Source organism: Hylobates moloch, unplaced genomic scaffold, assembly GCF_009828535.3.
Source record: "Hylobates moloch isolate HMO894 unplaced genomic scaffold, HMol_V3 SCAFFOLD_12, whole genome shotgun sequence".
Classification (NCBI taxonomy): Eukaryota; Metazoa; Chordata; class Mammalia; order Primates; family Hylobatidae; genus Hylobates; species Hylobates moloch.
Window position 1 is genome coordinate 7,022,933 of NW_026652287.1, and position 13,705 is coordinate 7,036,637.

General features: G+C 40.5%; 1 protein-coding gene across 5 annotated transcripts in view; it reads right to left on the bottom strand.

Moving 5' to 3' along the window:
* Window positions 1–13,705, bottom strand: part of TMEM132B (transmembrane protein 132B) — a 497,414-nt gene that overhangs the window by 65,336 nt on the left and 418,373 nt on the right. For all 5 annotated transcript variants that reach the window (XM_058426040.1, XM_032168292.2, XM_058426041.1 and 2 more), the window contains one exon: window positions 8,230–8,373. In XM_058426040.1, the coding sequence (XP_058282023.1) occupies window positions 8,230–8,373 (144 nt within the window). The remainder of the gene's footprint in view (window positions 1–8,229; window positions 8,374–13,705) is intronic.

Here is a 13,705-nt window from a genome sequence, read left to right on the forward strand (position 1 = left end):
AAGAAATGCTCATCATCACTGGCCATCAGAGAAATGCAAATCAAAACCACAGTGAGATACCATCTCACACCAGTTAGAATGGCCATCATTAAAAAAACAATTTAACATCTCTTCATTTCAAGTCCAGTGATACTGGAAGGCCAGAAACTTATTTATTGCAGCCATAAGTTGGGAAGCACCATCTTCAAGATCCATGTGAGCTTATACTTATTTATCTGCAAGTGTGAAAGAGTTCATCCCCCACTGAAGAGGCAAGACTGGCTTCTGTGGTTCCGAAAACCACAATTCATTTATAAACAATACAACTGCAAATGCATGAAAACATGAAGCCATCCTGAAGTCAAAAAGATAGACACATAAAGATTAAATCGTAATTACAGTATGAACATTGCATTTTCTTTCTTTTTCCAAAGACCTTAGAAAAGACTCAGCAAAGAAAAGAATGCACACTGTGGCAGACAGCATAAAGTCACCTCCTCCCAGAAGATATCTGTGTCCTAAACCCCAGAACCAGAGAATATCTACCTTACACAGTAGGGTGGGTTGAATTGTAGCCCCCAAAAAATATATGGCCAAGTCCAAACCCCCAGCACCTGTGAATGTGATCTCATTTAGAAAAAGGGTATTTGCAGATGCAATTTCAACGATCGCAAGAAGAGACCATTCTGAATTAGATGGCCCCTAAATCCAATGACAGGTACCCTTATAAGAAAAGAGGATCATACAGAGACACAGGGGTGAGACCATGCAACCACAGATGCAGAGATTACAGTGATGCTGCCACAAGCCAAAGAACACCCAGGGCCACCAGAGGCTGGAAGAGGCAAGAAACAATTCTCCTCTAGAGCCTTTGGAGGGACTGGAGTCCTGCTGACACTTTGATTTCAGATTTCTGGCCCCCAGAACTGTGAAAGGACAAATTTCTACTGGTTTAAGCCATCAGGTTTGTGGTAACAGTTCTAGGAAACTAATGCCTGTGTCAAAAGAACATCACAGATGTCATTAAGTTAAGGATCTTGATATGGGTTATCTTCTAGCCCCCAAAGTAATCACAAGGGTCCTTGTAAGAGGGAGGCAGCAGGGTCAGAGTCAGAGAAGGTGATGTGATGATGGAATTAGCAATGTGGGGAAGAGAGAGACAGTGTTGGAGATGCTATGCTGCTGGCTTTGAAAATTGAGGAAGGGTTTCACAGCTTCACAGCCAAGAAATACACGTGGCCTCTAGAAGTTGGAAAAGGCAAAGAAACAGATTCTTCTCTAGAGCTTCCAGAAGGAATGCAGCCCTACTGACCTATTTTAGACTTCTGACCTCCAGAACTGTAAGACACATGTTGTTCCAGGTGATACGGATTAAAAAATGAAAATACATCTTTTGCAAATTCAAAAAAAGTCCACTATCAATTGATTCCCTAATGGGAAAATCATAGGAACAAAATTTGGCTACTAGCTCATAGAAACACCAGTGTGCCACTCCCCACCCCAACACATACACACACACACACACACACACACACACACACACACACACACACACATGCATGCGTGCATACACACAATGCCCTACATAACCTTCAAGAATGACAATTTTAGATGTACAGAGGTTGAGGTCACAGGATCTGGTGCGGACCTCCTGGGTGGGAACTCTGACCCCTGTATCCACTAGAACTTGAGCTAGAGCACATTTCTAGGTGCCATTCCTCATGTATACACTTTGAATAGTAGGAGTACCTGTCTTAAAAGCTTGTTGTGAAGATGAAATGGGTCAACACTTCTAGGGCTCTTATTATAATGGTACCTGGTACTTAATAAATGCTCAAAAAATGTTACCTATTCATACTCATTAGCTGTAGTAAGCTCCTACGGATAGCAGTCATATGCATTACACCTTTATATCTCCCAAAGCTGTTTACATATTGCCCTCCACAAGTGGATGATTAGGAAGTATTGTGAAGTCCCATGAGAACAGAAGACGGTTTGGATCATAGGATCAGGTCCAAGTATTTACCCGATGCCAAATCCCTTTGACTACAGGGAACCTTCTGCCTCTTTGAAGATTTTCAGTAACAGAAAATTCACCAGCAATGTTCCAATGAAGACGTAACAGCCATTTGTGCGTCGTATCTTGTTCCATCTCTGGGAAGCTCTAGCATTCATTCAGTCATTCACATATTCAACAGATATTTACTGTGTTCCAGATACTGTGCTTAGGACTGGGAAAAGAATAGTTAGTAAAATAGACATAATCATAGATATTGTGGACCTTACAATCAAGTAGCAGTGAACATTCACGGATGTGAATGTGGATGTTGTGTTAGGCCATTCTTGCATTGCTATAAAGAAATCCCTGAGGCTGGATAATTTAGATAGAAAAGTGGTTTAACTGGCTCACAGTACCCTCATCTGCTTCTGGCGAGCACCTCAGGAAGCTTACAATCATGGCAGAAGGCAAAGGGAGAGCAAGTGGCCCACACGGTCAGAGAGGGAGTGAGGAGGTGCCACACACTTTTAAACAACCAGGTCTCATGTGAACTCACTCATCACCAAGGGGACAGCACTAAGACATTCATGAGGGATCCGCACCTATGACCCAAACACCACCCACCAGGCCCCACCTCCACCACTGGGGATTACATCTCAACATGAGATTTGGAGGCTGATATGGTTTGGATCTGTGTCCCTACCAAATTTCATGTTGAATTGTAATCCCTAATGTTGGAGGTGGGGCCTGGTGGAAGGTGATTGGATCATGGGGGCAGATTTCTCATGAATGATTCAGCACCATCCCACTTGGTACTGTCCTCGCGATAGGTGGTGAGTGATTCTTGTGAGATCTGGTCATTTAAAAGTGTGTGGCACCTTCCTCTGCCCTGCTTGCTCCCGCTCCTGCCATGTAAGATGTGTCTGCTCCTCCTTCACCTTCTGATATGGCTGTAAGTTCCCTAAGGCCTCCCCAGAAGCTGTGCAGATCAGAACCATGCTTCCTGTATAGCTTGTGAAGCCAGAGCCAATTAAATCTCTTTTCTTTAAAAATTACCCAGTCTCAGGTATTTCTTTATAGCAATGTGAGAATAAAATAATACAGAGGCCCAAATATCTAAATATAGCTTGGAGACAAATATCTAAACAATATTTTGGATATTTCAATATATCAATACATATTATATCTATACCCATTCACCTGCATATTTATATCCACATGTTAGCATATATATATAAATATGCAGGTGAATGGGTATAGATGTAATATGTATTGATATATTACAGGTCAAGCACTATGTGACTTTTTCTAGATATACATTCTTATTTAATCATCCTCTAAACTCTGCATTGGGCTTTTTATCACACATAGATTTAACAATTCAATTACAAATATACAGAATAACTTAAGATTACCATCTGACAAGATTTCCACCAGAAGACATAAAAGAATAGAAGAGAATGAGCGGGAAATTTATCTTCAAATGCGCCCAAATGTTACTCATCTAGACTTCCCCCAAAACTCCCTTTAAAACCTTGCCCTTGACTGCTCCTGAAAATGTGCCTTAGCTCAAATGCCAGGAAAACATTTTTTTAAAAAATCAACTGTCTTTTGTATTTCTAAAAACCCAGGTGTAGAGGGGTGTGGTGGCTCATGCCTGTAACCTCAGCACTTTGGGAGGCTGAGGCAGGCGGATCACTTGAGTCCAGTAGTTGGAGACCAGCCTGGGCAATATGGAAAAACTCTGTCTCTATAAAAAATACAAAAATTAGCCTGGTGTGGCAGTGGGAGCCTGTAGTCCCAGCTCCTTGGGAGGCTGAGGTGGGAGGATCACTTGAGCCTGGGAGGTCAAGGCTGCAGTAAGCCAAGATCATGCCACTGCACTCCAGCCTGGATGACCCAGCGAGACTGGGGATTTTCAAGGATTAGGGATTAGTTTGATTATTGTTAGTTCTGCCATTTACTGTGACTTTAGAACAAGTCTCTAGAAAAGTACGTTTCCACTGTATCATTATCATCCCCATTTTATAGATAAGGAAACTAGGCTCAGAGATGGTAAGTAATTTGCCCAAGGTCAAACAGTGAAGAAGGTGGAGTCAGGATCTTTACCAACATCACATATCTGGAAGCTCAGCCAAAGAACTCACTACCTCTGCAGTCTTTTTCTTTATATTGAGCTAAAAATGGTACCTTTCAAATTCCATTCTTGGAATATAAAAAGCACAAAGCTACTCCATCTTCCACATGATGGCCCTTGAAAGACTTACAAAAAGCTGTCATGTCTCCCTCTCCACCTCATCCCTGAGCCTTTTCTACTCATCAATACGCTTAACACTCACACTTTCTTCAATCATTTCTCCTGTGATTTGATTTCAAGAGTCCTCAGCCTCTCAGACACTTTTTGGCAGAGCACAACCCAATGTTTTATTGTTCTTCTTGTGGCCTAGAAAGATACAGAATTCTCTATCAGAGTGAGAGAGTGAAGTCCATCATTTGTTGCTTATTTGTTTTTAGAGACTGAAGTACAAAAAATGTCTCACCTTCCTCTGAAATCCACTATCAAAAACTAGGAGCACAAGTGTGACAAGAAATGACAAATATCCTTCAGCCTCCATGTGAAAGACAAAAGGGAGTGGTGGAGACTACAGTGCACCAGAGGGCACAGGTGTTATGCAGAGGAGCATCCTCTCTTCAACTCCAGACGAGGTTCACAGGAAATCATGGGGACCCAGGACCACCTGGTCCTGTGATTTTTCATAAGAAACTGTAAATCCAGATTCCTGTGTGAACTTGCCGATTTTTACATGGGGGCAACAAATTAAGTAAGAATTTTTAAACTATGCAGACCCTCCCCGCACCCCCTACACATTTCTGGGTCAGATCTGGTCTGCAGACTGCCTGCCTGTGACCTCTGCTCTGAGTCACACACCCATTCATGCTAATGAAAATCAACCTGTAGCAGCCTTATCAAACAGTTGACTCACTGGATCCCAATACTGATAAAAACGCTAAGGCTTCTTGTGTGTGCACGCACACACACACACACGCACACACACAATCCTCTACTTTTTTTTTTTTTTTAACCTAAAAATACAGCAGTCTCCCAGTCTCCTCCCATCCATGGGTAATATATTCTAAGACCCCCAGTGGATGCCCGAAACCACAGATAGAACTGAATCAGATTGTCATCCATCAGAACAAGTTTCTGTTCGTGTCTTCCACCTAAATTTAATGTCTTTTCATATCTTAATGAAGAATTTATCACACACTGTGGCCTTAACTTTTGCAGTTTGAGATGTGACAGCAAAACTGTCATGAATGTTTTTTCCTTCATCACAATTTCATAGACAAAAGATTCGCTCTGACTGTAGATCTTAGTAACTCTAGCATATGATTTTTTTCTTTCCTTATTAAGTCAAGAACTCTCACCTTTTCACTTAAAAGAAGCACTTTATTGTTGGCCTAGCCAAATTGCCAGCATCACTACTCTTATACTTTGGGGTCATTGGTAAATAACGTAAGGGCGACTTGAACACAAACACTGTGATACCGTGACAGTCTATTTGATCACCCAGGCAGTTACTAAATGACTCAGAGGTGGGTGGTGTCTACAGCATGGATATGCCAGACAAAGTCATGAGTTACAACCCAGGTGGGATGGAGCAGGAAGACTCAAGATTTCTTCACGATACTCAGAACAGTGCACAATTTAAAACATGAATTGCTTCTTTCTGAAAATTCTCATTTAACATTTTTGGACTGTGGTTGACCACAGTTAAATGAAACCACAGAAAGTGAAACCACAGATGAGGAAGGACTACTATAGTTGTCAACTTGAAATTTTACATTTGTCTCTTTTAATCTTGCCAGATTAGGCCAAGGTTCCAGCTTTTCAAAATCATGTATGTCCTCTGATTCTGTCCCCCAAAAGTCATACAATCACAGGCCAAACAACTTCATTTGTTTGGATATTACCATAATTTACATCTTTATAAATTCACATTTTTCCCTTATCTAACTCATGGTTCCAAGGCACAAAGATCTTTGGGGGGCCCTGCAAGATTCTCCCTAAAAATCATTCAGTGTTTTCTGTACTCTAAAGTATGACTGTGTGACAACTCCGCAGACTGAGAGGATCTCTCCAAAGGGTGCTAATGAATGTGCCATGTATTTGAGGATGTCCCTGGGATGACGCCAAGGTCATAGCTCTGTGGACAACTCCATTCAACTTGGAGTTACAGTAAAATTTACTACAAACATTGACACTGAAGCCATAGTAAATGCATCACAGCCATTTAATTAAATCCCCTCAATTGACACAAGCCCCCAAATTTGCAACAGTCCTGGAATCCCCTAAAAAGTGTGAATACAGCCCTGAGCTTGCGATCTACGGGTTTCACTTTGTTCCTCTGAAGACCGGGCAATCATCTGTTAGAAGAACCCCCATCCTCCTGAGGCTATATAGGTGACAGGTGAGCAAAAAAGCATCATCTTCCAAAACAACATCTATGAGGATGAGCAGAGGATACTTTTAGTACATTCGTGTGGAGTGGAGAAAACCAAGTATATGGCAATAATGGGATCTGTGAACTTGGACCTGTCCCTCTACAGCAGAGCTCTTCAGGGCAAGAGAAGGAGGATTCCACTCCATGGGGCTTCATAGCAGGCTCTTAGGTCAGAACAAAAGGCTTAGGAATCTACAGACTGAATCATTTGTTTGAGCCCATTATGACATAAGCATACAGATACCATCTCCTATCAGCGTCTCCTTTCTAGAATGACATGGGAATTATAAAAATAGTGTAAAACTTGCACATTGTCAATAGCAACCAACAGCAGTTCATCATCCATATTTTTCATTGGTGCAGATAATCTCCTGTGACTTGGTTCAGCTCTTTCTAAACTCTGAATATTTAAGGCCATATATTTAATCAAACCTGCCTATGGAATACAAGGACCACCAGGAACCCCAGGCAGGGCTATGTGTTCAGGTTTTAAGCCAGTCCACCTTCCATCTCTCAGGACAATGAGCATTCCAAGTCCAGGAAAGAGTCTATGCCAAACTTGAGTTTCCTAGGAATTAATTTCTTTGTTAATTAGACCTCACGAATACATCAGTCTTTTTTTCTGAAACTGTCTCTGGCTTAAGACACAGCGTCCTGTAGGTCACAACAAGAAGAAATCAACCCCTCCCAGACCATTTCTACCACAGGGAAACCCCTAAAAGTTTTCCTGTCTACCACGAAGTTCTCAATACCGAGACCAAGTTTCATGTAACCTCTAAACAAGAGCTGATAGAATGTGAGGAAGGGCAGAACTCTGAGTTAGTGTATTTTTCTAAAATAGCTGAATAGATTGGACTTAGGGGCTCTCTTAACAATTTAAAGGAGGAAGGATCAATGATTCTAAAAATTCAAATCCTTTCTCCCTGAGGTCTCTGCTGCAAAAGCAATGGCAACCAATGTGCTAAGAAAAAATAGGCAGAAATACTAAATTTGGTGGTTCAAAAAGGCCCCTTCAGAGAGCATGAAAAAAATATTGTCTGGTTCCTAGCAGAATTTGGAATCAGAAACACAGCTAATTTGAGTGAAGAATCTAGCAGAAATGTCCCATTTCCTAAACTGTATCCCACTGGTTATATTCAAATTAAGTTAGGTGGCACATGGGTGAACTTATTTTTATTTTAATAGTTATTTATTTTAATGCATATTAAAAAATTTAATACACCAAGCTCATGGACTTTATTGTCTTATAATGAAGCTAAATTAGTTTTTAAGTTTGAAAAAGTAATGCATTTATTAGCACCACACTCTAACCCACTGAGCTAACTGGCCACCCCAAAGAAGCAAGGCATTTAAAGAAAATATATTGAGTAAATAATATTATTAGGCACAGTGAGTTTGCAAAAAATGAGAAAGTCTTATTTGGATTGCTAAAGTTAGGAAAATATTGTCTTATGAGGAAAGATAGAGGGAAGAATGGGGAGACAAGAAAGGGGAGGAGAATAAATTCTTTCTGCTGGAGATTAAGGGTCAGGGATTCCCCTTTCCAGGGAGAGGGAAGCAGCATCATCTGCTGCAGCTGATTCCAGGGAGTCTCTGTGGTCAGCTGTTTCCTCCTTCATGAGGTCATTCTGGCTTCCAGCCCTTCAGAGCATGGGATGCTCAGTCAGAACAAGACCTTGGAGACAAAAGAAGGGGCGACAAAATGCTCTGAGCACTTAGGACAGCTGTAGATAAATCCCCCCTTACCTTAATGACGTCTTCATCAGCAGACTTGCATTCCACAGACTCAGACACATCGACCACAGAACCATCCTCCTGGACCCCCACGACTTTGACAGGAACCGAAACAGGCTTTCCGGTGAGAATGGCGGTGTTCAAAACCTCAGTGTCCTAAACAGGAGAGGAGAAGGCTCAGATCAGGAAACGCGCACACTACAGGGGCGAGCAGGAGAGGGGTGTCCATCAAGCTCCCTACTGCCTTCATTCTCGTTCTGCAATTTAGACAGTTGTCTGAAGGGACAAAGCCACAAAGCTCACACAAAATGGAAGGTTCCAAACAATCGAACAGTGTTTCATCCCAGACTGAGATAATCAAACCTGATGGTTGGTTGGAATGTCTTCCCAGTCCCCAGGTGCAGGGTCATTCTCCCTCTCCCTGACCTCCACTCCCTCTCCCTTACTCCATCACCGCCACTCTCCGTCCCACAGACTCACACATAGCACATGAGTTCCTTTCAGTATTTTTCAAATCTTGGCTCAAGGATCATTTGGGAAGTGACTGCCTATATTCTGGGCTTATTAACGTAGTGAACATACACTTCATTGTGATTTTAAATTAGGAAAGACAACAGCAGAAACAACAGAAGAGCACGAGTCGAACATTACAAACCTCTGCACACCCAAGCTGACCACCACACCCCACCTCCCCGACACCTCCAGAATCTCCAGAGATCTCCCTCCAAACCCCGGTATTTTTAAAATGCTGACATGTGTGTTTCTCACTTCCTCTGTTGACTGATCCCCTCAGACTTCTATAGGTTCTAATATATGTTCATAATTTATCTCAGTCTGTCAAATATTTGCCATCCCCATTGCCAACTTCCCTACTCAAGCCATCTTCTCTCAACTGGACAACCACAATGCCCTCCCCAACTGGTTTCCCTGTGTCCATTCTCTTTACAACAAAGATTATCTTTTTGTTTCAATATAATGCAGATTATTTCTTTCCTAGATTATAACTCTTTGAAAGTGTCCTGCTATTCTTAAGATAAAATCCAAACTCACAGACATGGACTGATCTGACCTTCTCACCTTTTACTCTCTCTCTCCTGCTCCTGTCTTTCTGTCCCTCACCACAGTTGAGCCCATTTACATCCCATCAACAGCATCTACCACAGGGTACTTCCCCTGTGCCTGGGTTCTCTGATCTGGAAAATGGGGATAATAAAAACAGCTCCCGTATGGGAACCTTATGAAAATTTAATAAATCAATCAATGTACAAAGCTTAGAACAGAACTGGTACATAATGGGCAACAAGCACACAATAAATCCAGCTGTTACAGTAAGTTCTCTACAGTATTTGCTCCATGAGTGAATTAAAGAACCACTGAGTAGATTCACAAGGGGACTGTGGCAGAGATGCCACTTCACACTTGCCTGAAGAGAAAGAGAGCCAACCAGAGAAGATGGTAGACACCTGGGCAACACAGCCCAGCAATGAGAGTTCACCAAACATTCCACAATTGGCCTCACTAGAATGATCCAACCAGATAATTATTTCAGTGTCTCCCAGACTGTATCAATGAGATCCTTATTTCAGTATTGCTTTCACAGTTGGAGTCCCTAACCTTAGCTCAGGCACTAAGTGGATTCTAAGTCAGCCCCGCACTCTCTATTCCAAACTTGATTGTGAAGGCTTAATAGAGTAAGAGATGGAGTCAACCTTTAATAATAATAATAATAATTGCTAAAACTTAGCTATAATGTATGGAACAGGCACTGTTCTATGTGTTTTATATGTCATTACGTCCTCATTCAGTTTTCTCAACTCTCCCAAGGTAGTTACGGATATTATTCCCATTTTATAGATGATTTATTTTTCATTGATATTAAACCTGCAAATAATAGCTACTTGTTAACAGAAAACATCAACTTTGTAATGAATATTTAAAAACAATAACAACCCAATCTAAGAAATGTGAAAAATTAGGTTTGTTTTTTACATGCGTCCCCTCTTCTGGATGAAATTTTAAAGAGATAAATCCAAAAGAACAGAACTATACTCCATGTTCCTGAGCACTCCCCTCTGCCCAGGGAGCTTAATTCTGTGCACACTTACATGTATTTATATTAAAGCACATAGGACTGGAAGCACTGTGGAAGTTGAGATGAGAACTCACCTAGGTGGGGTAATGATATGGAAGTGGGAGTAATCTCATGAATACAAGCAACAGAGATTGTATCATAGTCCCAGAACAAACTAAGTTCAACTCAATCATGCAGCTGAAAAAAAAAATCAATACAGGTATTTTTTGTGTGTGGTGGGCAGGCATTGATTTTGTCTAATGAGCATCCCTCCTTCCTTCCTCTTTAGTGACAATGTTTCATTTTTTTTCTCTCTGTATCACCCGGCTCCTGCCATCAGTGAATGTGGCCTGGGTGGCGCTGACCCCAGAACACCCAGTCAGACTTCGCAGAAGAGCACATGACCAAAATACAGTCAATCTAGGTATTCTAGCCCTTGGCCCACAAAGACAGATTCAAGTGAAGCCCAAACAAAGAAAATCAGACAAGAGTAGGAGCTAGAAATATTCCTGGGAAAGATTTCTAGGTTCCTGAATCCAACTATACCTGAAGTCTGTTATCTTTGGAAATTTAGGTATACAAAATTAACTGTTTTACTAAAGTTAGTTTGAGTTGGGTTGTCAGTTGCAACTAAAATTCTTAACACATGAGGACAGGTAACAGGCTAGACACTAGGGAAAGAGAAAAGGTTAAACATCAATCTCTACCTTGTAGAAGCTCACAGCCTTCAAAGAAGACATTACAATATATTTCCCAAACTGAGTTTCAAGAAAGGTGACTTTAATTTTTATAATAAATCATAACTGATGCAAACTTATGATTCTATTACAGATAACTTTGCAACCATGTTTCCTCCTTCAGCTTTTTCATGGGTAGCTGAGATTTTTGTACCTTTTTTATCCTGTTTCCATCAACAGTCTCTCAAAAATCCCAAAGGCAATTCCTACCTACCTAGCACAATGAGAAAGCAATTTAGCATGGTAAATATTACATTGAAATTGTCCCCTGATCCCAGAGATGCTAAAAATTCCTAACCTATCAAAAAACCAAGTATTTTGTTCTCCTCCTATTTGTGTGAGTTCTAGGTTTCATGCTTTGAAGCATATTTATAGTACTTTATGACTATGTGTTTCCATTAATGTTGCATGTTAGGGTGATGTCAGTGAAAATGGCAGAGTCAAAACATCAGAAAATTCCCTTCTCCATAAAAGCAATGAGGAAACTATCAAACAGTGTCAAGACCAACATTTTTATAACTCTGGAAATAAACCAAAGGTTTATAGGCAACCAGGAGATCATTTATTCAATAAAAAATGGCTGATTCTTGGTAAAAACGGAACTCTGTGACATTTTAACCTGACCTGCTTAAATTTCACACTTTCTAGTGCTGTAGTATCTTTGAAAAATAACAGCCTACATGGACAGTAAAAACCAGCAGTCTAGAAGCCACTGGAGGGGGCAGGTCAGGGCTGGAGATCTTTCAAAACCTCATTCCCAAATAATTGTCATTTATTGACTTGTCTAATGGTTCCCTGAAAAAAACACTTGCAAGGCTGTCGGTATTTGGCTTCACTCTCAGTTCACCCAGTGTGGGAAGCTCTTTCCCTAGAGATACTTGCCAGGCAACTGTTTGACTTTTAGCTGCCTGAGGCAGTGGATAACAGCTTAATCAAAAAGCTTCAAAGGAAAAGATGAAGAATGAGACGTCCATAGGGTCTTTGAAAGGCTATGGCATATTCCTGGGAATCTATAAGATCATAATCATACTTAGGGCTGTGTGCATGCCTAGAGCTGTGCTCATACATAGGAAAGATCAGAGAATAGACCTAAAGTTCTCACCTCTGGTTGATTTTGAGGCTCTGTGAAAGAAGGAAGTGAAAGCTAAGGCAGGTGTGAGGTATTTAAAGAAAACTCTGCCTAATCATTGGCTGACCACCAAGCTAACCAAGCAGAGACTTTATAGACTTTACAGAATTAGTTTGTAAAAGTCACTAAGCAATCAACAGCTACTACAACAAACAACAACAAAAACAAACTTAAGGAGGGAAGGAGAATCTGATTCCAAGAGTTGCCACATTATATTATTTTAAATGTCCAGCTTTGAACAAAAACTTATGAGACATGCAAAAAAGCAAGAAAATATGGCCCATACACAGGACAAAAAGCAATCAAAGCAAATTTTCCCTGAGAAAGCTAAGGTATTGGACCGACTAGACAAAGATAACAATTATTTTTAATTAAATGTTTTGCATATATTCAAAGAAATAAAGAAAATCACATCTATAGTACTAAAAGAAAGTATGAGAGGCCAGGTGCGGTGGCTCACACCTGTAATCCCAGCACTTTTGGAGGCTGACACAGGCAGATCATGAGGTCAGGAGTTTGAGACCAGCCTGGCCAACATGGTGTAACCCCATCTTTACTAAAAATATAAAAACTTAGCCAGATGTGGCTGTAATCCACACCTGTAATCCCACACTGTAATCCCAGCTACTTTGAAGGCTGAGGTAGGAGAATTGCTTGAACCCAGGAGGCATAGATTGCAGTGAGCAGGGATGGTGCTATTGCACTCCAGCCTGGGCCACAGAGCGAGACTCTATCTCAAAGAAAAAAAAAAGCAAGTTATGAGAAAGCTGTCTCAACAAAGAGAGAATATCAATAGATATAAATTATATTCTTAAATAATCAATTAGAAATTCTAAAGTTGAAAAGTACAATAACTGAAATGGAAAATTCACTCATTGGGCTCAACAGCAGATTTGAGCAGACAGAAAAAAGAATCAGTGAACATAAAGATAGGCTAATTAAAATTAAAATGTGAGGAGTATAAAGAAAATAGAATGAACAAAAATAGTATAAATACAGCATCAGAGATTTCTGTGATGCCATCAAGCATACCAGCATAAGCACAATTGTAGTCCCAGAAGAAAAGGAGACAGAGAAAAAGGAAAAAAAAAAATTTGAGTAATTAATGGCAAAAGTGTCCCAGATTTTATTTAAAACATTAATCTGTACATCCAGGAGTTCAGCAAACTCAAAATAGAATAACCTCAGAGAGATCCACACCTAGACACATCATAATCAAACTGTCAAATACCAAAATACCATATAATATTGAAAACAGCAAGACAAAAATACCTCATTATATACAAGCAATCTTCAATAAGACTAAGGCCTGTTGTATTATCAGAAACTGGAGGCAAAAAGGCAAAAGGCTGACACATTCAATGTGGTGAAAGAAAAAAGACTGTCAACCAACAATTTTATATCCAGAAAACCTGTCTTTCAAAATAAAATGAAGAAATTGTCATAAACCAAGAGAAACAGAAAGTGAGAGAGTTATTCACTAACAGACTCATCTTACAAGAAACACCAAAAGAAGACCTCTAGGCTCAAATGAAGGGACACCAGACAGTA